At 39.8% G+C, this 26,656-nt stretch overlaps 1 protein-coding gene across 2 annotated transcripts; it reads left to right on the forward strand.

Moving 5' to 3' along the window:
* Window positions 1-611: 611 nt before the first annotated feature.
* On the forward strand, window positions 612-17,507 carry pitpnab (phosphatidylinositol transfer protein, alpha b). Of its 2 annotated transcripts, none has more exons than XM_040150659.1 (12): window positions 612-842; window positions 6,686-6,716; window positions 10,570-10,715; window positions 11,619-11,710; window positions 13,029-13,036; window positions 13,346-13,420; window positions 14,042-14,125; window positions 14,236-14,313; window positions 15,036-15,146; window positions 15,633-15,755; window positions 15,965-16,047; window positions 17,062-17,507. In XM_040150659.1, exons 1-11 carry the CDS (start codon window positions 682-684, stop codon window positions 16,010-16,012), a joined length of 957 nt encoding a protein of 318 aa, XP_040006593.1. In that variant the 5' UTR covers window positions 612-681; the 3' UTR covers window positions 16,013-16,047; window positions 17,062-17,507. The 2 variants fall into 2 exon arrangements, with proteins under 2 accessions (XP_040006593.1, XP_040006595.1); XM_040150661.1 differs by lacking the exon at window positions 612-842 and adding an exon at window positions 1,561-1,781.
* Window positions 17,508-26,656: the final 9,149 nt, after the last annotated feature.

The raw sequence follows: 26,656 nt of genomic DNA on the forward strand, positions 1-26,656 counted from the left end.
GGAAATCTGCTGTGTTAGATGACATTAAACCTGTGACTGAAGTCATGTTGGCAACCCTTTGGGACGATGCATTAGCACAGATAGATAGATAGATAGATAGATAGATAGATAGATAGATAGATAGATAGATAGATACCCTTCACGTCATTGTCTTACACTGTACATTTATTCCACGCGCTGGAAGCGGCCCTACGAATAGGAAGACAAATGAATGATAAGAGGATGTTGGCAGACGGAGACAGATGCGCCATAAATACAGCAGCAGTGCGCTGTTACATAATTTTAGACTCTGTCACACACACACGCACACACGCACACACGCACACACACACACACGCAATAACATCCCGCGATCCTCAGGACGTGGGACTGGATTAGGGACCTGTGATGCCTTGTCATCGCATCACGCGCCGAAACCATCCTATAGACCCGTGGGTGGTGGACCAAAGTGTGGCCAGGGGACCTCCAGGGGTCCTTGAGAGAATTACAGATCTGCCCGTAATTCTTATGTGGATGTATGAGGACGACTGTGCAGGCCTGCCTCCGCGATTTCATCTTACAACATGAGGTCTTTGTTGGACGCGTAGCACTTGAAAGTCGCTGCAACGTAAACCAAACGGTGGCGGTGTCAGTCATCAGAGACAGGCACCTCGTGGACAGGAGAGGGTCCGGGATTTCCGGATGCACACAATCACATTAGATGCCGCGACCTTGTTCAAAGGGCTCAGAGGGCTGACGCACCGTGCGCCCGTGCCATTGGTGGTGGTCCCCTGCCATGCCCGTACACACTCCGGCGGCGGAGGTCCACGCTTCTACGTCACCGTGACTGCTATGACGCAGAGGTTGGAGCACACTCATAAGAAAAATGGTCCAGAGAAACCCGTTTGGCCTGTACCACGGCACAGCCGTTGTGATTTCCAGCATTAATAAATATTTCTTTACTTATATTTCTAATCCACTGTCCATCTGCTGCTACAGGGGTATTTCTTGTTGTGGTATATAGTATTTATGGCTGTTTATGTCAGTCTTACATTACCCTGATCCTATGAGTTGTCGATCGTCCTCTCCGGGCTCTGTCTAATTCATAAAGTCCGGTTTCCTAGCCTATGTTTTATGTTCTGGTGCTGCCGTCTTAGCAGCCTGCTGTGGTAAAATAAAGTTAAGTTTTATAATACGCCCTATCCACGAAATTTCATCTCAGCTTCAAAAAGCTATTTGTATGACCAGTCTACAGTTTAAATTACAGACTTGAACGGGAACTTTATTTTATTTAATCTTGTTTTATTTTTTTCTTATCGTATTTTTGCTCCCACGGAGCGTCGGTTTGAGCTGCTCCAGAATCAGCAGAATTAGGCGGTTTTATAGACATATCGCGCTGTCAATATCACTATTTTTATTTATTATGTACTTATAAAATTGGACGGCTGAGCTTGGCCCTCTCAGTCATCAGGTCTCAGCTGTACGGACGACCACCACACACACACACACACACACACCACCCCTGGTGCACCATCCTTTTCTGTGTGTAGTCTGCTCTGCACAGGCCTCGGTGCGCGCAACAGCAACGCCGCGCCGCGGCCCCGATCAGGAAGTGAATTTGAAGAAAATAGGCGACTGTGGAGGTAGAATGACATAGAGGGGGAGAGGTGGGAGAGAAGCAAGCGGAGAGAGAAGAGACTGACGGAGGGAGGGATCGACCCTGTTTCTGGACCTGTATTGAGCTGCTTCCCTCCGGGATATACTGCACCGCCGACGGAAAAAAAAATGCTCATAAAGGAATTGTAAGTAGCAGTGTGTGCATGTGTGAGTGTCTGTGTGTCTGTGTGAGTGTGTGTGTGTGTGTCTGTGTGTGTGTGTGAGCGAGAGAGAGAGAGAGAGAGAGAGAGAGGAGAATGTGTGCGCGTTTATCCGTCTGGTTTCACAGCGCTGACATTGTGGCCGGTCGCCCGAGAGTGGAATTACAGGAGTGCGGCCAGGGTGATGTCGACATCCCGTATCTGCCTGTCTCCATGTCACGCACACGACACTCCATCACTCTGAAGTACTGAGCGAATAAACCGAGAGATGATAGAGCGGCGGCTGTAGCTGCATCAGCGGCCGGCGCAGGCATGGCTGTGCCCTTCACATTGTGCCTCGCAAGCCCTCAAGTGAGCTCGGCAGGCTTTCGCCGTGGCGATGTCATGTAACTCGCTTTGCCCCGGTGCCAAAATGACGGACGTTCGATGGGAGTAGTGGTGCTGAGGCAGAAATGGCTGGTGCACGCCGCGCCGTGCCAGTGTCCATCCATGTCAGCCGCTGTGGCCATGTTATTGATTCGCGGTGAAGGTGAAACGACTGGCGGGGCATTCCGGCATTTACCTCCGGAGGAATGGGGATAGCGAGGCGTGTGGGGACCAAGGGGTTGGAGGGATGCTCGAGGGGAAGCAGGGGTGGGAATGGGCAGGTAGGGGAGGTGGGAGCAAAGCTTTGGCAAAAAAAAAAAAAATGGCTAATGGCGAGGTTTTGACGCACCAGTCAGGCATTTCTGAGAATTTGACAGCTGGACCGGATGGCAGATAAAGTGGGATCTCGCGTGCAAAGGGAGAGATCTGTGTATTTTTAACACATTGCTTTAACACACTGCTTTTGCAGGCCCGTGTGTGCTGTAAGGAAAAACTGAACGAGGCCTACCCAGAATCAGTTGGTGGATAGAATGAGGGGAAGGTCGATATATTGCCGATGAACTGGGAATGATATTGGCCTTCAGATAATCACGAAGTGAGGTATTAGACGTGGTTGTCGAGTTCGGACAGGATGGTGGTTCCTAACATTTTCATGCTCTTAACTTGCATCACTGCTACACCAGCCTCATTTTGCCTCGAGGAGCCAGTGACCCACCTGTAGAAAAAGTCATCCATCTCATTTCCTTCACATCTTTGGTGTTATAGTATAGTTTCAGATGATTTTCCACCTGCTTTTCTATGAAATATTTAAAATATATCTTGTTTTTTCCCATTTTTCAATTATAAATGTATTTTTTCATGGTTTATATTGCAATGTGAGGTCAGAGCTACTGTAAATTGGCACAAATTTCAGCTATTTGCAGCTTCTACTTAAAAACAACACTATCTGATCCTGAAAAATGTATATTTATCAGAATCTGGCTAAAATGGGCATTCATTTATCAACATTGACTATTGTCTGGATTTTTCACCACATGTATTTAATCACTAAATGGCCCAGCTCAAAAAAAGCTCAGGATCAGAGTGATGGCACTGGCTAAAGATCTGAAGTGATTAGGGAGAGTCTGGGCCTCAGCAGTCTGCCTGGAATTTAATTAAATCGCTCACGATTAAATGCTGAATGCACTTACACACTGTCAACACATGGGCGCACGAAGAGCCTTGTACATGCGTACACACACCATGATGCCATCATGAGAGTCAAGAGACAGTTAATTGACCCGTGTGCTACTGTAGTACAAACAGGTTTTCTTTTGACTCAGTAGTGCTCACCTGAACCACTGACCTAAATAACTCCTGATCCACTTTTTTTCTGCACTTCCATGAGCTTTGGCAGGTGTATAGCAATCCACTGTGAAATGTATGATGGGACAAAGACATTGAATAGCAGTGAAAGAGGAAGATAGAGTAAAAAAAAATGAAGAGGAAAGGACAGAAAGGAAGAATAGAGGGGTGTTTTTTTTCCTGAAGCAACAGAAAGTCACCTGATATTCCTGTCAGGACCTTTAGACCTGGGAGATTTACAGAGACAGAGCTTTAAGATGATTTAGTCCTTGTTTTACTTAATATTATGTTAAAATTCTACTGCGTATTTAAAATATTTCTCTGTTTAATGTTAACCTCATACTAAGCTACACAAAAGACTTGCTTGAGCATTGAGAGATGAGCATTGTAAAAGATGTGCAATAATGACAAACAAATAGCTGCAATGCTTCATTGTAAAGAAAATTAGAAGATATACTGTGAATGGAATCACATTTTAATATTGTCGTTGGACATTACGGAGGGGTTTTCACTGTCTCTGCCTTCCTTGCAGCATCTGGTCCCCCATTCAATGTCTGGTTGGGACTCGGACCCAAAGTCCATTCAGTGGCGAGTGGGCTGCAGGGTCGTCTGCATATGGCTATACATCACACAATTACTAAACAATCGGCAGAGCTGCATACTGTACATGTGCATTATGTGGTGCGAAAAGCGCAAAGCGTCAGAAATCTGTATATCAGTATAAAAGAGCTCAGAAATGGTGTGCGTGCGCATGTGTGTACAAAATGAGTCTTGCTTCACACATGAATACTGTCTGTGCATGGGCAGTACCTTTGAAGATAACTGGAGCAGCATCACCAAAGAATAAAACCAAAGAATTTTCAAAGTTTCCCTGAACTTGAACCTTTTTGTCTTTTTAATTCTGAGTTCTCAGTCACTATTAATAACTTGTACCCAGCAATGTTTTTCCCTAAATATAAAGTTGTCAATATTAAATATTTGATCATATTTATTTTACTTTTTACCCCTTTTAATTCACATCAATCTGGAAAGAGGGATTTATTAGATTACATGTTACATATTAGATTACATGTGAATATTAGTGGATTTCTAAATTTGTGACATTATTCTGCCAGAGCGAAAAAAACCTAATGATGAATCAACACATCGTTTTCTATTACTGCACTGATCATCTGATCACAATGGTAAATCTGATTTACCATCTCATTACCAGATCTGACATACGGTGGGTATGAATGAGTGCCCTACGAAAAGTATTCATAAGGAGAACGAAACAACACAAGGGTTTGTTTCCTTATGCATCTTGATGTTCACAACACTTACAACTGATCACGGACTCACTAAGTGCAACATGCTATGCAGGTAGTTCTGTTTTACCAATATCTTTGTTTCACTGGGCCTGTTGCCTCTCAGTCAAAATGTGAACAAAAACAAATTTGTTCTTGGCTCATTCAGAGAGAGTACTGGCATCCTCGCTGTCATCATTTTGTCATCGCTCTTTTGTAAACGCAGTGGTGAAATGGAAAAATGTTTGAGACAAACAATTTATGGCAAAAGGCAAAACGGCAGGAACACGTGAACCACAAAATGCTATTTCCATATGGATAATCTTTTTGGTAAGCTTTATATAGCCAAAAGAATTAGACTTTGTACATATACTTTTCAACACTAACTTACTTAACATTATTTTACGTCCAGGACAACCAATGTGGGCCACATGTAGTAGTTAGTTTCTACCCACTAGGAGGTGCCAGTGTTCACCTGACCTACGGAAACGTTCAACAATTTTTAGCAACCATAAAAACTTTTAAAGAATTGAAGAAATAAAACCTATAAAATAAAATAAAAATGGCAACATAATTATAGAACGTAATGAGCAGAAGGCTGGGTATCATTTCTAAAAAGGCAGAGCATAAATAATCATGTAGATGGACACACCCGGGATCACGATCATGAGGCAGAAGTGCAGGCGTGAGCGCTAACAGAGAGCTGGTTAGCACTGAGCAGACTTAGAAAATGGTAACTTTAATTAGTAGTGTCCTCTTTGGTAACAAGAAAATAACGTTTGTTTGTATTGGCCCCTACAAAGGTGTAGCTCTTAAAAAAGCTACATTTTACACAGTACAACAAATAATCAATAACTGATGAGTACACTATTAGATAACAAAAAGTGATAATCCTACAGTTTATCTAGGCTTTGTCGTGATTATGTAAAAACATTTGAATAACCAATTAAAAATCAGTGTTTATCTGAAACACAACTTTCTGCTTATATAAAGTGACCTCTTTTATAAACCTTTATAAAAGAACCACTCAGACAAACAAGCTGAAATCCTGCTTCAGTGAAGCATATTCTAATCTTCCCCTCAGAATAGCAAAGAATAGATCATTTGTTCTCTCCAGATGACTCAGTGTCACAGTGTCAAAGTGTGACACTGTCAAATGAATTTCCTACTCAGCAGACTTTTTCTATGTTCAGTTTGGAATCCGTGTTTGATTTTATTATCCTATAATTATTGTTAACAAAGGATAATGTTTCATGCCAAAGAATACACAAGTAGCCTTGTCATCTACTTTGCAAAATCAATGAAGAACTACTCTTTTCTCTGTACGGGATGAAATTCCTCTAAAAAATGTAACTTGGGAAGTACTGATCTGGGATACGGATTAGGTTTTAAGGAAGTCAGGGCCAAAACTGTTTGATCGTCATCTACTGTTTGTATAGCTCATATACTGTACATGTAGCTAAGAAATCCCCGCTGGCTCAACTGAAGAGTCGTCTGAAACAGCATCATGGAGAAGACGCATGTTTGTCAGAAAATTGGTGTCCAGATCTGTGTCGAGCTGAATGGTTAAAGATGCCACTTCCTGTTGTCAGTGTGTCACTCACAGGATTTCTCCGGGCTAAACCAGTTCGCGGAGAAAATTCATTATCATCAAACTGAAGCATGATGAATGTCACATTATAATGCACAATTATGTCACAATAAAAATTGTGCCTGTTGCTCAATGTATGTTAAGCCCACCAACATCAGAAAAATGTAGTTTTACAAATCAATCCTTCTGAGCTTCAAAATACAAACTATACAATGAGTAGAGCTCAGGAGGAGTAAAGTTTTTGTTTGATTGTGCCTGTATGATTTTTTCAGTAACTTTCTTTCTTTTTCCTTCTCTTCCAGTCGAGTGATTCTTCCTATCTCTGTGGAAGAGGTAAGTTTTATTCCAGTAAAATTAAGTGTGTGTGTGTGTGTGTGTGTGTGTGTGTGTGTGTGTGTGTGTGTGTGTGTGTGTGTGTGTGTGTGTGTGTGTGTGTGTGTGTGTGTGTGAATACGTGCGTGTTATTTTGTGTTTGTGTGTGTGTGTGTGTGTGTGTTAGCTTTTGTTATCCGATTCCTTGGTTCACTTTATTCAGAAGAGTGAAGCACAAGTGCCTGCCATCACTAAAGCGGTGCTTCTTTGGATAATATTTGGGCTTTGACATGTGTTTATATTTAAATTGTGCATGTTCTGAAACACACATGAGACTTTATATGTTCAGGAGAGATATATCACATATCCAATGCATAGAAAAAATGCAGCAGTGATCACCTTGAGAATAACTCTTGAAATCTTGATATTTTAAAGCTCTGATGAGCATCCATCGTATCAAAGAAGGTTTCAAGATAGTGTAGTGCGTTGAATCAACACAGTCAGCACAGTCTTTCACCGTCCTCATCCTCTTTCTCTCTGGCTGTCCCTATGTCCCCTGTTATCCTCATTTCCATTGCAGTTTGCTTTTCTATTCAGGCCTGCATTGGAAATGAGCCGCCTGAAACCACTTCCATGACATCGTGTGTACCTCCCTCGTACTCTGCTTGATTTTTATGGATTATTTGCATTTACGTGAGAGTAATCTACTTAAGTTAGAGACCTTTGACTCATGCTGTTTATTAATGACAAGATAAATATCTGAAGCACTTAATCTGCTCATACACACACTAAACAGTCTCAAGTATGAGTGTGAAGCACCAGTGAGTGCTCAAAGACGGGATAACCTGTTTGCAGCTGAGATTAGAATGCCGTATCCCCCTTATATATGTTGTATATTTTCATTTTCATTCCCTCTGGTGTACGGAGGCTCTAGATCTACACGTGCTGCTGTGGCCATCTTAGTCATATCTCTACATAATGAGGCAGGTTTCCTCTCAAGCAGGAAGCCTGGAAATTGGGTCCCAGTCAGCATGCTATGTCACGATTAGATGCTGGAAAAATACTGAAAGAGAATTATTTGACTAAAATGTGATCTACAAAGCCTGAAGACAGTTGAGTAACATCCCCTGTCTCTTGAACCATGTGTCCTCTCTGCCCTTCACATCACATCTCTCCAGAGCTTCGTCGTCTCTTTCTTGCACTCTGATGTCTGAAGCAGCAGTCTTCAGTTATTTGCCACCGAATACCAGATATAGAGGTTTGCTATCTGCCCAAACACTTTAACTGCGTAAAGATTCAATCCATCCTCAACTTGATTTGATTTGGATTCATTCAGTTATTTCACTTTTTGCCCACAAGGGATGGCAATAGATTAATGTCTTTGAACAAAGGGTTTTTTTGGGGGGGAGTAAATGTTGAATGAGATTGTTCCAGGTGTTGAAACCCCTGGAGAATTTAACGAATTGAATTTCCTGTCTGTTAACTGAAAATGGAGTCATCCCACAAAAAAGGTTGAATTATATTTGTCCAACACTGTTACCAAGGAGGCTTTGCTGTTCCTGCAACCCATTTATTAACTCGGCAGTTGCGGTATCTGCAGCTCATTTAAGGGAATCAGTCTCCAGTTTACGTTTGACTTTCTCTCATCATGGCCACACTTATTCCTCCTTTCCAAAACATCAGTGTCGACATTATGTGAAGGTCATTTAAGCCTGTTTGGCACAGTTCATCTGGGTCTTTTTTCTTTCTGCCATCCATTGCTGTTGCTGCAGAGGAGTAACCTTTTGAATGCACACAAAAGGTAAAAAGGTCATGGTTGAGAGGAGCAGTCTCAGTGAACTTTTCTGTTCCCTGAAGTTTTTTCTTGGTCACATTCCTAACATCTGAAAATCTAAAGTAGCTAAAATAATTAATGCAGTAGTGACCATCTGCACTGCACACATGATCTGTGGGTATTCGACAAAGTTTAACCATTTAGTCCCACTGCAAATATATCTAGGATTTGGCCTCAGTTCACTATCCCTGTTAAATCAAATGACTAATGATTGGATGAACTAATTCAAACATTTCAGTGTCAAATCCACTCTGGTTCCTACAGTGCATTCAGAAGGTATTCAGCCCCCTTCACTTTTTCACATTTTGTTATGTTGCAACCTTATACAAAAATTGTTTTAATTCATTTTTTCCCTCATCAGTCTACATTCAATACCCAATAATGACAAACTGAAAACAGAAATTTAGAAATGTTTGCAAATTAATTAAAAAAGAAAAGCTGAAATATCACATTGATATAAGTATTCAGACTCTTTGCTATGACGCTTGAAATTAAACTCAGGTGCCTCCGATTTCTCGTGATCATCTTAGAGATGATCCAACACCATGATTGAAGTCCACCTGTTATGATTCAATTGATTGGACATGATTTGGAAAGGCTTATCAGAGCAAAAGTCAAGCCATGAGGTGGAAGGAACTGCCTGCAGAGCTGAGAGACAGGATTGTGTCAAGGCACTTATCTGGGGAAGGCTACAAAAAGATTTCTTGTGTATGAAGGTTCCCAAGAGCACAGTGGCCTCCATAATTCTTCAGTGGAAGAACCATTACTGCAGGACTCCACCAATCTGGGCTTTATGGCGGCATGGCAAGACACAAGACTCTCCTCATGGAAAGACACATGAAAGCCCTTATTCAACTGAAACCAAGATTGAACTGTTTGGCCTAAATTCTAAACATCATGTCTGGAGGAAATCAGGCACCACTCATCACCTGCCAATACCATCCCAACGGTGAATGGTGGTGGCAGCATCATGCTGGGGGATGGCCCAGCCAGAGCCTTTACTTCAACACAATCAAACATATCTGGAGAGACCTGAAAATGGTCGCTCGAGTTGGACGGTCCCCATCCAACTTGAGCTACTTAAGAGGATCTGCAGAGAAGAATGGCAGAAAATCCCCTTATCCAGATCTGCAAAGTTTGTCGCGTCATACCCAAGAAGACTCAAGACTATAGTCGCTGCCAAAGGTGCTTCAACTAAGTACTGAGTGAAGGGTCTGAATAGTCTGTCAATGTGATGTTTCAGTCTTTTCTTTTTTGATAAATTTGCAAAACATTCTAAATTTCTGTTTTTGCTTTCTCATTATGGCGTATTAAGTGTAGATTTTTGTATAAGGTTGCAACATAACAAAATGTCAAACAGGTGAAGGGGTCTGAATCCTTTCTGAATGCACTGTATATCATTGGTTTCGTGTACAAGTTGACCACAGGGGACACTACTGCTTTATTATAAATGTATCAACATGTAACCTATAATATTCCCATGGTTTAAAGAATGTAAATGTAAATAAATGGACAATGGACTAGAAAGAATAACTGTAATCTCTTATCTGCGAAAATAATAGAATAATTCTTACTACATCAACTTGTCCATGTTTGTGATGTTGTAAGTCCGTCTGTGCTCTGGTCCTACTTTGTGCAGAGGTTATATGGTGGATTAGAGGTGATTAAGAAATGAAAGGAGCTATTGTCCTATGTTTAAGCACTGTTTAAAGATGGAGGACAAACGAGAGTGTATGGAGGAGATTATGAGGATTCAGAGACAGGGAAAGGAGAAGGTATATAGCGATCAGGGATTAGAAGGAAAATAAATCCATCAGTTAAGATTGAAATAGATGAGCTGATAACACACATGAAAAAAGAAAATAATATCTGCATGTGACTGTGAAAGCTCACTCATCATCAGGATAATACATGGCGACTTCGACATGCATTCAATAAGGGAGGCTTGAGGGGAAACAACTCGTCATTTCTCCCCCTTTAAATACACATTATACCCCAGTCCAACCTGTTTGTTTGTTTGTTTGTTTTTATCTTTTTCAGTACCAGGTTGGACAGCTGTACTCTGTGGCTGAGGCCAGTAAGAATGAGACTGGTGGAGGAGAAGGAGTGGAGGTTTTAAAAAATGAGCCCTACGAGAAAGACGGAGAGAAGGGACAGTACACACACAAAATTTACCATTTGCAGAGGTAAGCAAGACGTTTGCAGAAAGTTCACTGAGGATGGCTACTTCATTCATTTCTCTCTGGAGGGCACATCTTTTGGATTCTATCCATTCATACATTTTTCTGCTTTAAAGTCTTCTTCCTGGTTCACTCCATGCAGTCTAGTAAGCTAAAAGAAATGACTAATACTTTTTAAAGAAAGTTAAATATTTTGGGAAATATGCTTGTTTGCATACATAAATAGAGTAGATGAAAAGATTGATACCACACTCATTTGTTTACGGTAATCTGAAGCCACTGCCAGCAGCCAGGTTATTTTAGTTTAGCATAAAGACAGGAAGCAGGGGAAAACATGGCTCTGTCCAAAGTTTTAAAAAAACTTAGCCATGCTAGCTGCTGTGTGAGGCTGTACTTAGGGATGTTTTGAGCTAAATGCTAATGTTAGCATGTTAACATACTCAAGAATAACGATGTTAAGATGATAATGCTAAGAAGATATAATGTCACATAACTGCCTCTAGATGGTTAAGTTTAGGTATTAAAACACCTCGAGATGGTTCATTTTTAGGAGAAAAGTCCAAATAGTTACGATCAGTTTACGATTGGAGTTTAGTGGGTCAGGTAAAGGTTTGTTGTGGTTAAGTTTATTGCAGGAATGTGGACAGGACTGTTTCTGCCCATTTCTGGGATTTGATCCATCCATTAATGATGGTCCATTTTACTGACCACACATGCATCTTATCTTATCCATATAAACACACATTAATGCAATGTGCACCAAAATCTTAATGTTATTAACTATGCTTTGTACTCATGTACCTAGTCTCTCCTGATTAAAATATAGTTAAATAAGTGCAAAATAAAATAATTAAAATACCATTTAACTTACAATGGTTTTATTCTTTTTTCACTTTCCTGTTCCTGCAGTAAAGTGCCATCATTCGTCAGAATGTTGGCTCCAGCTTCAGCTCTCAACATCCACGAGAAAGCCTGGAACGCATACCCATACTGTCGCACAGGTAGCTAGCTCAAACACAAACACACACACACACACACACACACATACACACACACACACACACACACACACACACACACACACACAAACACACACACACACACACGCACACAGCAGACAGTCACAAACACACAATCCTTGTACTAACACAAAACTGCATCATCATCATCATCTTTCAAAGCTCTGTGGAAGAGCAGTTACGATGTTGTCAGTATTAGTCACATAGATTAAGTAAATATTTGGTTAGTAACGCACCATATATGTTACTGTATTGTACATATTTTTGCCATAACTGACTCACAGAGCTTTAGTGGTAATAAAAGATTCGTTAAATAAATAAAATTATCTTTCTTAGAAATGAGAAATTTGGTCCATAATAAAATGAAAAGAAAACATGTCACAGTCACAGGAAATCCCTGGTTATGCTTGAAATCTTGACTCCATCAATCTATATAAAGGTCCAAAAGAGGTCCATGGAGGAGGTATCATCTTCCAAACTACCTTTTAATCTATTGAGCACAGACTCATAAGATGCACTCATTACCACTGCCTCCACCCAATCTTTCAAAGCTATTTACCAGTGCCTCAAAATAATTCGGGAAGCCGCAGTCATACCCTCAATAGAACCTTAAAATATTTGATATCTGAGATCTGTTCCTTATGAACATAAAACGGGTGTCAGAGAGGTTGCTGAACCAAACCAACAACCCAGGACTTCCGTCCCTGTTGTCAGCATAGTTGATTTAAAGGGAAATAACGATGCTACACATAATCATGTGCACTTTCATCCTAAAATATGTGTGAATGCAATTGACTCAAATTACTTAGAGGTCACATAGATGCTGATCTGTACATGCACTTTTCGTTCTCTGGGTACCTCTCTCCCTCTCTCTCTGTCTCTCTCTCCCTCTGTGTGTGTGTGTGTGTGTGTGTGTGTGTGTGTGTGTGTGTGTGTGTGTGTGTGTGTGTGTGTGTGTGTGTGTCGGGGTCTCTGTCACCTTGAAGGAGTAGTTGAATAATTTACTGTATGTCCAGTGAGAAGAACCATACAATCACTTGAGCCTTCAAGGCTGTGATCACACACACACACACACTACCAGCTGCCTGATAGCCATCTGTCATACAAAAACACAGGATAGTCAAAGGCACAACCTGAACCTACACACATAATACTCACTGTCAAATACTGTTTAAAAGTTCCCCTTGACCTCTGTACATTGTCCAATACTGTAAATGTTATTACATTTCTCATATGATTCTTAACTGCATTATGTTTTTCTTTCTCTCTGTTTGCTCCTTTCTTTCATCTGGCTCTGCAGTTATCACTGTAAGTATTTTTGTCCTTTCGTGCTTATAAATTTCGTCTATTTCGACACAAAGGACACACCAAACTTTGATGCCCGTAGAGGCACCAAATTAACCTGAAAGTTGAGAAAGAAATTTGATCTATTTCAGGGACAAAGCAACAGAAGGGATAGTCAGACACCATTACTTTGTGTGTGCGTGTGTGTGTATACGTGCGTGTGTGTTGGTATGTGCGCATGTTGCACACAAACTCAATTGGATTTCATGGTTTTTCACTCGCTTACATATAATTCTGTGGACTTACTGTCCCTCTTCACTCTTTTCTCTGCAGAACGAGTATATGAAAGATAACTTCCTGATCAAGATTGAGACATGGCACAAACCTGACATGGGACACCTTGAAAATGTAATTACTAAAGACTGTAATTAGCAGAGGGGCTGTATGTTTGTGTGTACGAGCAGCTTCAAGAATTTTGATATGAGCATTTTTGTTGTTATTTGGGATGACTTGACATGGGATGACAATGTACATGGCAGAGAAGTTCTCATTTTACACCACTAAGGCTTGATCTTAAATCATACTCTATCTCATGCTTGGTATGGGCGGTTTTTGTGTTTTTTTTGTTGCCCCATTTCATATAATGCTAGCTGAGTAGTACCAACATTTCCCACTGATTCAATCCTTTTACTTGTCTTCTAGTTAAAAACTGCTCTATGAATTCTTGTCCAGAAGCAACCCTCTTGTTTAGGCTCCCATAATTACTTTGGGATAGAGCTCCTAAATATACATGAATGTGAATATAATCATGAAAAAAAAATGGTGAACATGTAAAACTGAAAAAAAAAAAAAAAAAGGTATCCACGAATTACCAGAGATGTATTGCCCAAGTACAATTTGCTACATTTGCATTATACAGGCTATCAAAAACATTTTTACCCTGAGCCTTGCGTTCTCATCTCTGTCATATGTGTGCTGCCTGCAGAGACTTGTGCCTGTATCTAGCTGTGCTCTGTGGCTCTGCTTCAGGTACACGGTTTGGATGCAGAAACCTGGAAAAAGGTGGATGTAGTCTATATTGATATTGCAGACAGAAGCCAAGTGGAGCCGAAGGTGAATATGTTCAACTTAAGATCCGCACTGAGATGATTACAGACTCTAGATCTCTTACTTCTTGTGTCATCTTGTACATGTTCATTCTGGCTTTTCTCATGTCTCTCCAGGACTATAAGCCAGAGGAGGACCCTTGCAGGTTCAAGTCAGTGAAGACAGGACGAGGCCCTCTAGGTCCAGACTGGAAGGTATAGCCTCTTGTTGTAGATGTTGGTTGAGACGCGTCTGAAGCCCCTGAAATACATGTTAAACAAAGACCTCCAACTACATTACTGTTTATTATTGATGTGCAAAATAAAAAACATCACTTGCGCTAATACTTGTTGTTTAGTCAGTGTTGAAGTACAGGACAAACTTTGTATCATAATTCACCCAGGGCCATAGCTACTTTTGTGAATTTGTGGGTTTTAGCAACCAGTTGGGGAGCTAAACAAAACTATAAACACCCACTAGCAGTTAGTGGATATTCAAGTATTTCTTAACTCAGTTTATTGAAATTTTAATTAAGCCAACAAACAAATAAATATGAGGATTAATAAATAAAGGTTTAAATATGTCCCAGTGTAATTACTGGTTTGCAGAGAAAGCTTTGAAAGACGATTTAAGGTGTCACGTAGGGAAATTAAATTTACAGACAATAGAATTGAACACTTATCTGAATCTATAAGATATGTAAAAGTCAAGTAATTCAAAAGTTTTGGAAACTTTTTGTTGTTGTCTAGTCAAAATTTACTGGGGGACCGGGGAGGACTCAAGACCTCAGTATTTCTAAAATACATTTGTGGCTATGGCCCTGAATGTAACTGATTAAACATATGAATGGAAAATATTGAGCCTATATGTATTTTATTGCCCAGCAACCTTTGTTAACAATTCAAAAATCCATGTATTTATATTTGTGCTCTTGCAGAAGGACCTTCCAAACAGGACAGACTGCCCACACATGTGTGCCTACAAACTTGTTACTGTCAAATTCAAGTGGTGGGGCCTGCAAAATAAAGTGGAGAACTTCATTCAGAAGGTTTGCTTACAGTTTGGACTTTGGTACATGCCAGTTTGTCACTTTCTGATCATTATGACATCCAGGTAGCCATAGGCAGGTCAGATATTGAGCAGGGATTATTCACAACAAACTGTTTAACGTGATGTTGGTCTAACAGGAAATGTATTATTTTCCTTCCTGGACAGTGTTATTGCTGCGCGTGTGTGTGTGTGTGTGTGTGTGTTAAGGACTGTGGCACCATAGTGCTGTATATCCTGTGTATGCATACATTACATACTGTCTCTCACGTCCTGTCAGCTTGATTTAATAGTGGAAAAGTACCACTCTCTATTGTGCTGCACATACTCTACGTACAATATGTGCTGTACCAGCCTCTAGTGGATAAACAGGGTGAAGCAGGATGGACTTGAACATCTCTGATAATCAGCTTCATTTTATCATTTGCACTTAAAAATTCAGTTGCTCCAAGCCATGAATTTATCTTCCTTTTCCCATTGTCCTCAGCAAGAGAAGCGTTTGTTCACTAATTTCCACCGTCAGCTGTTCTGCTGGATCGACAAGTGGATTGAATTGAACATGGAGGACATCCGTCGCATGGAGGAGGAGACGCGCAGGGAGCTCGATGAGGTAAACAAAAAAACTGAGGAGGACAAATACAGACACATTCTTGAAGATCTGATTTCTTCTAATAACTAAACATATAAACACATTAGTAACACTAAAAGTAATTCAATCATAGTCTCAGAGTCCTGAAACAGGACTGACGATGATGATGATTACATCTGTGTTTTAATGAGAATTAAATGTTCTGGTTTGTTTTTTCTTGTGTGTGTCAGATGCGAGTGAAGGACCCCGTGAAAGGGATGGTGGCTCTAGAGGACTGAGGTTGTGTCAGACTGTGAATGCTGCTGCTCATCAGGTGAGAGGAATTTAAGTGATTTGTGCTCCCTAGCATTGTGCCATGGTATTTATTTGGATGTCTGTGTGTAGGCAGACTCTTTTAAATATCTATTAATTTAGTTTTTTGACTAATAGATTATATAGTCTTCATATTCAAAAAAGAAAAAGGAAAAAAGAAAAAAATGCTCATTGCAAGTTCCCAGAGCCCAAGGTAATATCTTTAACATTGTTTGTTGTGTTTAACTAACAGTCCAGAAAAAATATTAAATTTACAATGATATAAAACACAGAAAAAAAGAAGATAATCACGTTTCAGAAGCTTGAAGCAGAGAAGTTTTGGCATTTTTACTTAAATAAATTACTTTAATGATTAATCAATAACCAAAATTGTTGTTGCATTATTTTTTCCGCAGTAACGTGTTTAGAGTCAGACCACAGCATCAGCTTGGCTGATATTTTCAGTCAATTTTCGCTTATCACAAATATATCAGTATTGCTGGATATATGTCGGCTGATGAGTAACAAGAAAATTCCATCCATCCATTAGCTATACCCACTTATCCTTTGAGGGTTGCGGGGGGCTGGAGCCAATCCCAGCTGACATTGGGCGAGAGGTGGGCTACACCCTGGACAGGTCTCCAGTCTATCACAGGGCTGACATATAGAGACAAACGACCAGTCGTGCTCGCATTCACACCTACGGGCCAATTAAAGTCGGCGGTTAACCTGCATGTCTTTGTACTGTGGGAGGGAGCCAAAGTACCCGCAGGAAACTCACGCAGGCATGGGGAGTACATGAAACCTCCACACAGAAAGGCGCCAGCCGAACCAGGGTGTGAACCCAAAACCGTCTCGCTGTGAGCAAGCACAACTGTGCTCGTACACAGATTCAGCCTCAAAAGTCCTGTTTGAGTCTGATGAAATCTGACTGAATAAATAAGCATATTGATGAGGAAAAAAAAAAAAAACGCCAGGGTATCAGACAGTGGAAGTGACTTTTGTTTATGCACTTACTTCTTTTTATCTCTTTCAGACCAGAATACCCAGACACCAGCGGATTCACATCCTCCTTCTATTCCAACTGATAAAATAACCTGACCGGCCGGTCCAAGCTCCTCCTCCCCTGGTACAATCTGGTTTTCAGGGACCTGGACCCAGTAATCTCCCAGTTTTTCAGACGATCTCCTCCACCCCATCCCACCTCCCTTGAGTCCCATCCGTCTCTGTTTGTTTTTTCCTTCTAGTTTCCCCGTCTTCTTAACTGCTCTGAGGCCTCCAGTAGCAACATTATAGATCTTGTCAGTCAGTCCTCTCTTTCTTTCTCGCAGTCTCTAAACTGTTCTAAACGACAGAGAATAGTGTCATTTATCTCTGCAATTTAGAATTGATTTCTATTTAAGATATCCCAATGTGTACAGTATATATACAGTAAACAGTATATCGGGGAGCTGATTAATTGTATTGAAATATAAATATATATATATATATAAACAGGGTTTTTAAAATGATTTTTTTCCGTAAGTTTGTCTGTGGGTGTTTATTTTTCCAGACCAAGCTGTATCTGCTCAGTGTTGCATTTTGATCCTGTGAATTTTTCTTTTTTCTTTTTGTTTGGGGGGGGGGTGGGGGTGGATTTGTGTCATGCTTTATGCAGTTTTTCCTTTTGCTGTTCAATTCACTTTGCAAATCTACAAGCTGAAAGGTCGGGATTGTGCTTAGAGTGTTACGGTGTCTCTAATATTGTCCTGACCTACCAGGATTTTTTTCCCAGCATCTCCCTTAATATGTTGATGCATTCATTGGCTTCTCTGCTGCTTTGTGAGTTTGTGCGTTTATGTGTGTGTGTGTGTGTGTGTGTGTGTGTGTGTGTGTGTGTGTGTGTGTGTGTGTGTGTGTGTGTGTGTGTGTGTGTGTGTGTGTGTGTGTGTGTGTGTGTGTGTGTGTGTGTTTGTGTGTTTCTGTCTGTACCTCTTCAGTTTCATCAGGCTGGTCAAACAGACTGCTTGAAAGTGCAGTAATTGAAGATCAACTCTGAACACAAATATACAGTAAAGCACACACATACACAGACACAAAGAGAGATATAGTCCACAAAGTTAGAAGATAAAATGTATGACTCTACAATGGAAAATGCACAGTAGACAACTAGAATAGTCGTAAGTGAGTGTAGGACTGTCTCTTTTTTCTATTTGCCTGACAGTCTTTCTGTCTACAGGCTTCACATCCTTCAAATGCAAAACTCCTTATCATGGCGGTGATTTTAACATTAAAAGCCGTCCAGGAAAAACAGCTCCTGCCACTCGCTGTAGATAGATGAATAGTTCCTTGAAAGTAAAACTTTACGTGATCTACATCAATTCTTGCCCCGTCAGCCATTCTTTCATTCCTTCAGTGGATAAATGGTATTATCCAGCGATAGCAATAACTACCATGACACGTTGGTCTCTCCTTTATCATCGCAAATCTGTCTTGTTCCTACCGTGACAATGGTTTAACTGAAGCAGAGTCCAAGATGAAAGTCAAGGATGGTTAAGTTGTTGGTTAGTTATTTATTAAATGCTGGTTTTATTGTGTCTGTCTTTGGATGAGGCGGGTTTTCTCCTGCTGGGTTCCGAAGACTGTTTGTAATAGTGTGGGTTTTTTTTCGGTATATGCATGAGTGTACATGAGTGATGTACGGTAGCGTGTCTTTGAACAGATCTGATGCTGGCTGGGTAAAGAAGTGAGGACGTAATGGAGCTAGAGGAGTTATAACAACAGGCACTGTCCTTCTTCCTCTTGTTGATGTCTTTTTGGCCTCCTTTGTCCACAGTTACATTTCTTTTCTCCTTTTCCATCCATTATATACTCCGCATCCTCCGCATACTTTAACAGTGTGGGAACTTTAAAGAGCAAGCAACAGATAACATCAAAAGGCCATTTCTATAATGCTGACACAGGTCACTCACAGTTAATACATTTGGATTATGAAAAAGAGTGTCATGGCCAAAAAAAACTGCCATCAGAACAGGTATGTAGATAATTATAAGCACTTAAAGTACAAAAGTTAATGATTAATCTGACGTCTGTATCCGGATTTCTGCATAGAAGAAAAAGCATTATTAATGACTTAAAATTAATTAATGTTTAATTTGATCATTTTCACATCTCCAATAAATTAAATGTAACTTATTTACTTTTAATTTTAAAAATATAACAATGTGTGTACACAATTTAAATTATTAGAAAAGCAGTGTTTAATAAAAACTGTATCAAATCCAGTTTTTACCCAGTAGCAAATGTTGCTTCTTTGCCACATTAAAGGACAGCTCAACGTTTGAAAATTGTAGGTCAGTCTGGGGAAGAATCTAAAAGAAATACAGTTACAGTGCAGAGAGAAAGAAATTACTATAGTCAAATAGATGACATTGTATCTCCGATATTATATATTTAATAACCACCTGAGTTTCTCACAGAATTGAGTCATTTTTTCTTAGGGACCAGCAGTGACATTGTCTCTTCCGGGGCCTCTTGAATTGTGCTTAGTCACATATAAACATTTTGTCATCAACTTGACAAAACTCCTAAAAATGCACGTGTTTTCTAGCAGATTTCCGGCAGTGACATTTATCTTCACATGTATTAATCAGAAGGTCCATTTTTCTGCTTCAATTCAATTTGCCCAGTCATTAGCATAACAAGTCGTGTTAGATTCAGCCTTTTTTTGTTTGTTTGTTTCACATTGAAACATAGAATCGAATTGACTACATCACTTGACCGGAAAGTATCTGAGCAGTGTGCCTGTGCGATCATTATCCTCTACATTTATGTGGTCTGTTTGAAGCCGAAGCACAGCAGCCAATAAATCCAACTGCAATTTTCTTTCAAAAAGACCCTTAAAAACTGCTCCCGGTACAAATGGCAACTATTCAAACATAATGGTTCAGACTAACTTTGGCAAAACTTACTTTTCGACTTTGAAAATCTAATCTTTGTATCCATCTTCATCCATCTCCATGACACTTTTTTCATGTCTTTGTATATCTGCCGGATAAAGTTTCTAAACCCATCGTTGCGAGCCATTTTCTTGTGCCTCCTCTTTAAAGAAAACACACTGGCCCCGGATGTCCAACCCCTCCAGCTCTCTCTGTGTCCATCAAGTATCTCATTCACTGTCTATGATGGGGCTACCAACCTAATCATGGAGATTTGTGGATGTACTGTATGTATTGACTTTGTAAATAGCAAATAAATTAATGTAGATGAACACATATATATAGACCAGACTGTCCTGCCAAACCTACAGCACACCCTCTTGACACTTGATCCTGACTAAATCTTCAGCTTTACACAGACTCACAGAGGTCTTGTGAGGATATGTAGAGTTAGATCTGCTGAAATGTAGTGCTGATAAGACGATTTGCGGAGTACCGTCAGCTGTAGACCTAGTAAGTGCATTGCTTACATATTGTTAGAGATTAACTTTACTGCAGATTTTAGGATGCGCCAGCAAAGCAGTGGAGAGCTGAACTGCTGCGTGGTTTGTAGTTGGAGGGGGGAAAAAAATTGAAAGCGAAGCAAAAACCCTGTTCACTGATTCCTCCCCTTCTCACGTTCTTCCCTCACTGAGGCCACGTCTCATTGGCAGGACAGTGTACAAATATATATTTTTGTTCTGAATGTTGTTGTACCTCTGTTGTCAGTCTCTGAACTACACTCGCCTCTCTCACTGAAAAGGAACCTATAACGGCAGCTTGGGTCAGTTCACTGATCCACATAATTAGCTGATGGTGTCGGCCCTAAGCTGAGCCTCGGTGCGAGTCAGATTTTGCCCTCTTGTTTTTAGCGATGGAGGTCGAGGGGAAATTATTCTACATCTAAGACGGGCTTCGACCGGGTGCTGGAGGGTTGGAGTTTACAGCTACACGGAAAAAAAGGCTGTTTGAAAACATGCTGAGAGTAGATCCATTTTAAGAGCCTGAAGACACCATACAAACTTGTGAGAGAACACAGTTTAAGAGAGACAATCTGATAGATATCTGTTGTTAGATTCCTCGATTTATAATCAGAGTATGAAACCAAATGATTCCACAGTCCCAAACTGTTTTTAAACCGTTAAATCTCTCTCTCTCTTTTTCTCTTACTCTCTCTCTCACTCCTGCTAACTTGTCTCCTGTTTTTCTTTCTTTTATTGTGAATTTTGTGCCTTTTGTCATCTTATCTTCCAATAACACTACTGTACATGGGAGACATAAAGAAATGAATTAAAAAGAAGCAAAGCAACTGTACATAAGTTTTGATCTGAGTCTGTTTTTTTTTTTTTTTTACTTTAATGCATCTACTGCAACACAAGAGCAGTGATCTCCTCACTTAAATACCCTCGTGGCAGGAAGGGAGAGAAATGATACAGGCTTTTCAGGTGATCGTAGGTGCATTATTAATAAAACCTCTGTGGTAAGTTTCCTACGGTCATGGGAAATTCTGAAAATCATGTTCCCATTCCTAGCAGAGCTTTGAGAAGCTTAGAAATATTTGACACTTTCTTGAGAATCAGTACATCAGTAAGGTCAAAAATAAAGAAATGTACTGTTAAATTTTGGAAAACATGTCCCAACAGGTGGCTTCAGTTTCCCAAACTTCATTAATTTGGAAAAATAAATAATAATGCAATACAAGAGGCTTTGACAGATAATGGACATTTAATATTATTACACTGCATTATACTATACTGTTACTATTTTCACTGTATGCTGTAGATACAATATAGAACCTTGCAAATAGTTAAATTAAATCATTACTTAACTGGATGTAAATAAGGGAGATTTAAAAAAGGTTTCACCGATTAATTCATAGACATATGCATCAATTTATAAAGCGACTGAACATAAACTGGATATACAAAAGATGGCTTCACCAAACACATATTCATCAAATGAATATATCGATATATATAGATCAGAATAAAAATGATTTAGAAACTAGAATTTACTAATTTTAGCAAAGGTTGATTAAAGCCACAAAGTGTAGAATTTGAATATTTGACTTTGGCACCCCTGTAGTAGTATGAAAACTGAGTCTGTGGCAGGCAGCAGCCCCACACACGCACACACACAAACACCGTAGGCAGGGTAAAATTAATCATACTTTGGATGGCAAAGATTACTTTAAATCCCGATCATGAGGCAGAAGAGGAGCCAGGGCTGCTACACATTTTGTGAGATGTTGACGAGACGCCACACAGTTTGTGTGTGTCTGAGAGGAAATCTTTTGAATTAAAAAACCTTTATGAACCATTAAGTTTATTTAGCTTATGAGTAAAAATGATTTTGATTACTTTAGAGAAAAACTAGACTTGTCATAACCTTACAGGACTCAAAAACAGGAAGTGTAAGTGTGTTCTTTTTATTTTTTGTGTGTCTAAACTGTACGATTCTTTTTTTTTTTTTAAATATGCCTTTAGCTAACTAAATTGGAGAATTTTTTTGATTGCTGGGCAAAAAAATGGTTAGAGTTAATTACCTTCTCCCAACAATGTAGACAAAGACAGTTTAGTCCCCCATGCACCTCTGACAATAAAGCAACCATCTAGTAACAGAATACAATAATGAAGGACTGCACCCTCTACTTTTCCAATGAGTGGACTGTAAAACATCATTCAGAAATTTAGTGGAATCAACTCATCTTTTCTTGTTATCTTAACACCAATACATACTTTTTGTTATTTTTTGTTAATAATACTTTTAGACCAATTCAGAATTTATAAACATGAGTTCCTCTGACTTGAAATGATGAGTTGAATGAATGAACTGCTGATGGTTCCCTCAACTCACTGAATTAAGTTTTAAAGAAATAAAACTAGCATATTAGCAGACTTCCCAGCATGCACCGTTAGATGGTAAAGACTCTCCACATACAAACCTTTTTAGTAGTTTGAAAAAAATAAACATGGTGAAAACTGGTTGTGTGTCTTTAATACATGATAAAATAATTATTTATGTTTTATTTCATAAAAATGAAAACAATGCAGTGCTATTCAATACTAAAATATTTTAATTCCGGACATAAGAAATCAAATGTTTTCAACTACCATGTGTCACTTCATTACCACCAGAGCTTTTCATTGAAAAAAAAAAAATGTCCAGAGTCACTGCTCTTCAGGAGAAATTATAGGATTTACTGTATTTAAACTGAAATGGCACACAGAAAACAGAGCCCCCTACACATTCCATACCTCTAATAAAGTGAAGGATTATTTATTAACATACAAAGAGGGCTTTAATGCAACAAATGCCATGCGTCATGGTCACATTCAATAAACAGACATGTCCATTCATGAATAAGATAATACTTTCTCACTGGATTGTTAGCCAACCTGGGATAATAGCTTGATCCGATGTTCAGCTTTAAGTCCAGAGCAGGTCGTGTGTGGGACCTTGCACCCAGACGAGGAACAGCTGAGAACAAAGTGAGGGAACCAAAAAGAGAAGAAACAGTCAAACAACGGGACTCATCGTAGGAAAGCAGATCCAGTCTCTCGAATCCCCTTTGGAGATCTTTGTCATCTGTGCACACGGAATCTGCAGTTTTTTCCGGAGACCACAAGAGAGACGCACAGAGAAAGGTATTTTACCGAATGGATGATGGTGTTTTTTTGTTTTCAGCAGGCTGTTTAAAAAGAAAAAAAATCTGTCATTCAAAGAGACTGAGACTTTGGATTAAGTACACCAAAGTACGCGCCTTTCTCAAGTTTATAGAGCAGTATATGGCTTGCTACGTACGCATCATTTACTGGTTGTTATCTATATTTTTCTGGAACAGATTTAAGTAATAGTGTTAGTGTTCAAAGCTGTTTCATTCTCTTTGGCTCTTTGGAGGGGTGATGGTTCATAAAGGTCATAAACAGGTAGAACTGTCCTGCGGGGTCGAAGAACACAGTGTTAAACACTAGGCAATCAACGGATTTGGAGGGTTTGAGAAAAAAAAACAAATATTGAACTTCATGGGTTACATGTGATTAAAATGGATGGATCCTTGCATTATTCTGAAAACTATAAAATACTATATTGAGGCATTTTTTGGAAAAATCTACCAGGAATATTTAACAAGTTGTCATTGCCAGTCTGATGTTACAACAAGCCCAGCGTCTCAATTAGTCTGTGTGTAGCTGTGTGTGTGTTTACGTATTCACAGTCTCACTTTGGGAACTCACGTTTCACCCGGTGGAACCATAAAAATCGGTCTGCGTAAGGTCAATCATTTAATTTAAGCTTATGACTGTTAGTATTAGCGCAAAGGTTGAGGTGGCCCGGCTTTAGGCAGAACTATGGTTAAACTATGGTTAAAACTTCACCAAACAATGTTTCTATAATAACAGAGGATCCGTTGACTATGTTACCCTCAGCTGTGTGGAGCATTTCAGCGTGTGAAAGCTCATTGTTTTGTTAACAGGACATTAGCCATGTGTCTGCAGCTTGTTATGCTGCCCCCAAGAGGCCAAAAAAATCAATTAAGTCAAAACGATGTCCTCCCAAATGACAGGCACATGTGTGTACATGTGCCTGTTACAAAATTAATCGCAAAATGGTGAGGAGTTTCCTGATAATTACCCTATCAACACTGTATATGGTTTAACGGCCTCAAAGTACTGCTCTTCTGCTTTGGATTTCAGTGGTAGACCGGCCAACCACATGCTCATTATGTACATTCTTGAATGAATATCAATATTCATACCCTGCAGTGTTCCTGCGGTATGCGTTATTGGCCCATTTTCACTGGCATCTTTTGTTTTTAGCTAGGATAGGACCCCACAGCCGGATGTTTACCTTGTAACAGTGTATAAAACGAAAATCACTTCTATACATCAGGAAACATTTTGATCGACTTTTACAAAGTCTGTTCTAAAAATGGCTCTCAAGCAAAGTGTTTCCGTTTGTACATGTGACCTTCAGGGCACTGTCACTTTAACGTGGATGAAGCTAACCGTGATTAGACGTGATTACAAAGCCATTTCAGAAATGACTTTCAGGCATTCCTGTCAGGTTTGCCTTTGTCCGTTTTATTGGGCTCCGGTCTATTATTGGGCTTGGTATGAGTGTTTCCTGTTTTTTTTACAGTTTGTTTAGGCGTATGTGCGTTTGTGTGTGCCTACAGGGGGGGAAATGAGCACTGGAAGATTTCAAAGTGGTGGGAGAGACAAGTGCAGGTAAGATCAGCATCCTGTCACCTTTTTCTCCCATTCAGACCTTTTCTTTTTCTTCATCATCATCTTCTTCTTCTTCTTCTTCTTCTTCTTCCTCTTTGCCAAGGAACAAGAGAGGGAAAATAGTGAGGAAAGTAACTGTGAAAGAGACAGACTTCGGGCAGAAAAAGGTGTATGTAGAGACAGAGAGAGTTCAGAAAAAGAAGGTGTAACCCTCCAGCATGGCTGAATTGCCCAACTTTCATAAGTTTCAGTCAAGCTTTGTGGCTGCTGGTTCTGAGTCTTTTACGGACTCTGTGATAAAACTTATACAGTTTCCCGTTCATCATTTCTCACTGGACTGGTGAACCCCCACATGTGCTTGCTAAAGAATGTGCCCTAAGTCTCTGCATGTGACACTGTTACATCCTGTAGCATAGAGAACTGGGGCGATTTCTCTGGTAGTTTCTTTGCTCCGAGCTTGTTTCCATCCCTCATTTTCCTTATACTGTATTGTCCCCCACAGTTCTCTAAAAAAATACTACTATTACTGTTACTTACTCAGAATTGTTTTTCAAAGTAAATCAAATATCATCTAAAGTTGTATGTAACTGCGTAATCCCCAAGATAATGCAATGTCATTACTTTCCATCGCTTTTTGATACCATGAGTTCCTATCAGTCATTACAGCTACACTGTGATTCACTCCATAGTTTCAGAATCAGATAGCCAATGTTTGAAGACCTAAACACCTGTCTTAAATTAGTCAGATTGAATTTGTCATTAACCAGTGATGGCAGCGGGGTAAAATTTAATTTGTAAATTTGCTAAAGAAAATTATGAGGAATTTAAAATTCAAAATGCCGTACATTTATTGGAGAAAATCATTTTACCGTAGTCCAGTATCTCTAAATGGTAAAAGGCACCCGTGAACGAATGAGGGGCTTGAGTTCATTCTCTTACGGTTTCTAATCCTAGTCATGAAAGTATTATCATCATCTCATTCATGGTTTTGAAATCTTTAAACCATTTAAGTATTAGGCAAAATGTTTGCAAGTTGCTGATTACATCATGTATTATGTGCTTCTAGATATATTATGTCATTATTCCACTATTAACTGTACTGCAACAATAAAATCTCACAATAATGTAGTTATTTGAGGTTTCGTTATTTTAAAAAAACAAAACACTAAAACGTCTCTGTCAGAGCTTACAAAACTCCACAGATAACCTTTCACCCATATGAGGAGAGACTGGATTGAGGCCAAAAGAAGCTAATGCTATTGTGTACTGATGTCCCCCCACTAATGCAGGGCTGTAATTGCGGGGTTACATGGATTGTTCAGTGTACTCAGCTGCTGCAGAAAAAGGCTGGTATTAAACCTCTTAGGGATCTAAAGGGTTGCCCAAGTCTTGCAACAATACTCACAAAGATGGAGGATCAGCCTCAAGTCCTCCTCTTCTGCTCCCT

This window comes from Xiphias gladius, chromosome 17, assembly GCF_016859285.1.
Source record: "Xiphias gladius isolate SHS-SW01 ecotype Sanya breed wild chromosome 17, ASM1685928v1, whole genome shotgun sequence".
NCBI classification, from domain to species: Eukaryota; Metazoa; Chordata; class Actinopteri; order Istiophoriformes; family Xiphiidae; genus Xiphias; species Xiphias gladius.

Coding starts and splice junctions, on each gene's coding strand:
- pitpnab (XM_040150659.1), top strand. CDS start 682: ATGCACACAATCACATTAGATGCCGCGACCTTGTTCAAAGGGCTCAGA. Junction 6,717..10,569: donor TTCCTATCTCTGTGGAAGAG/GTAAGTTTTATT, acceptor TATCTTTTTCAG/TACCAGGTTGGACAGCTGTA. Junction 14,314..15,035: donor CTCTAGGTCCAGACTGGAAG/GTATAGCCTCTT, acceptor GTGCTCTTGCAG/AAGGACCTTCCAAACAGGAC.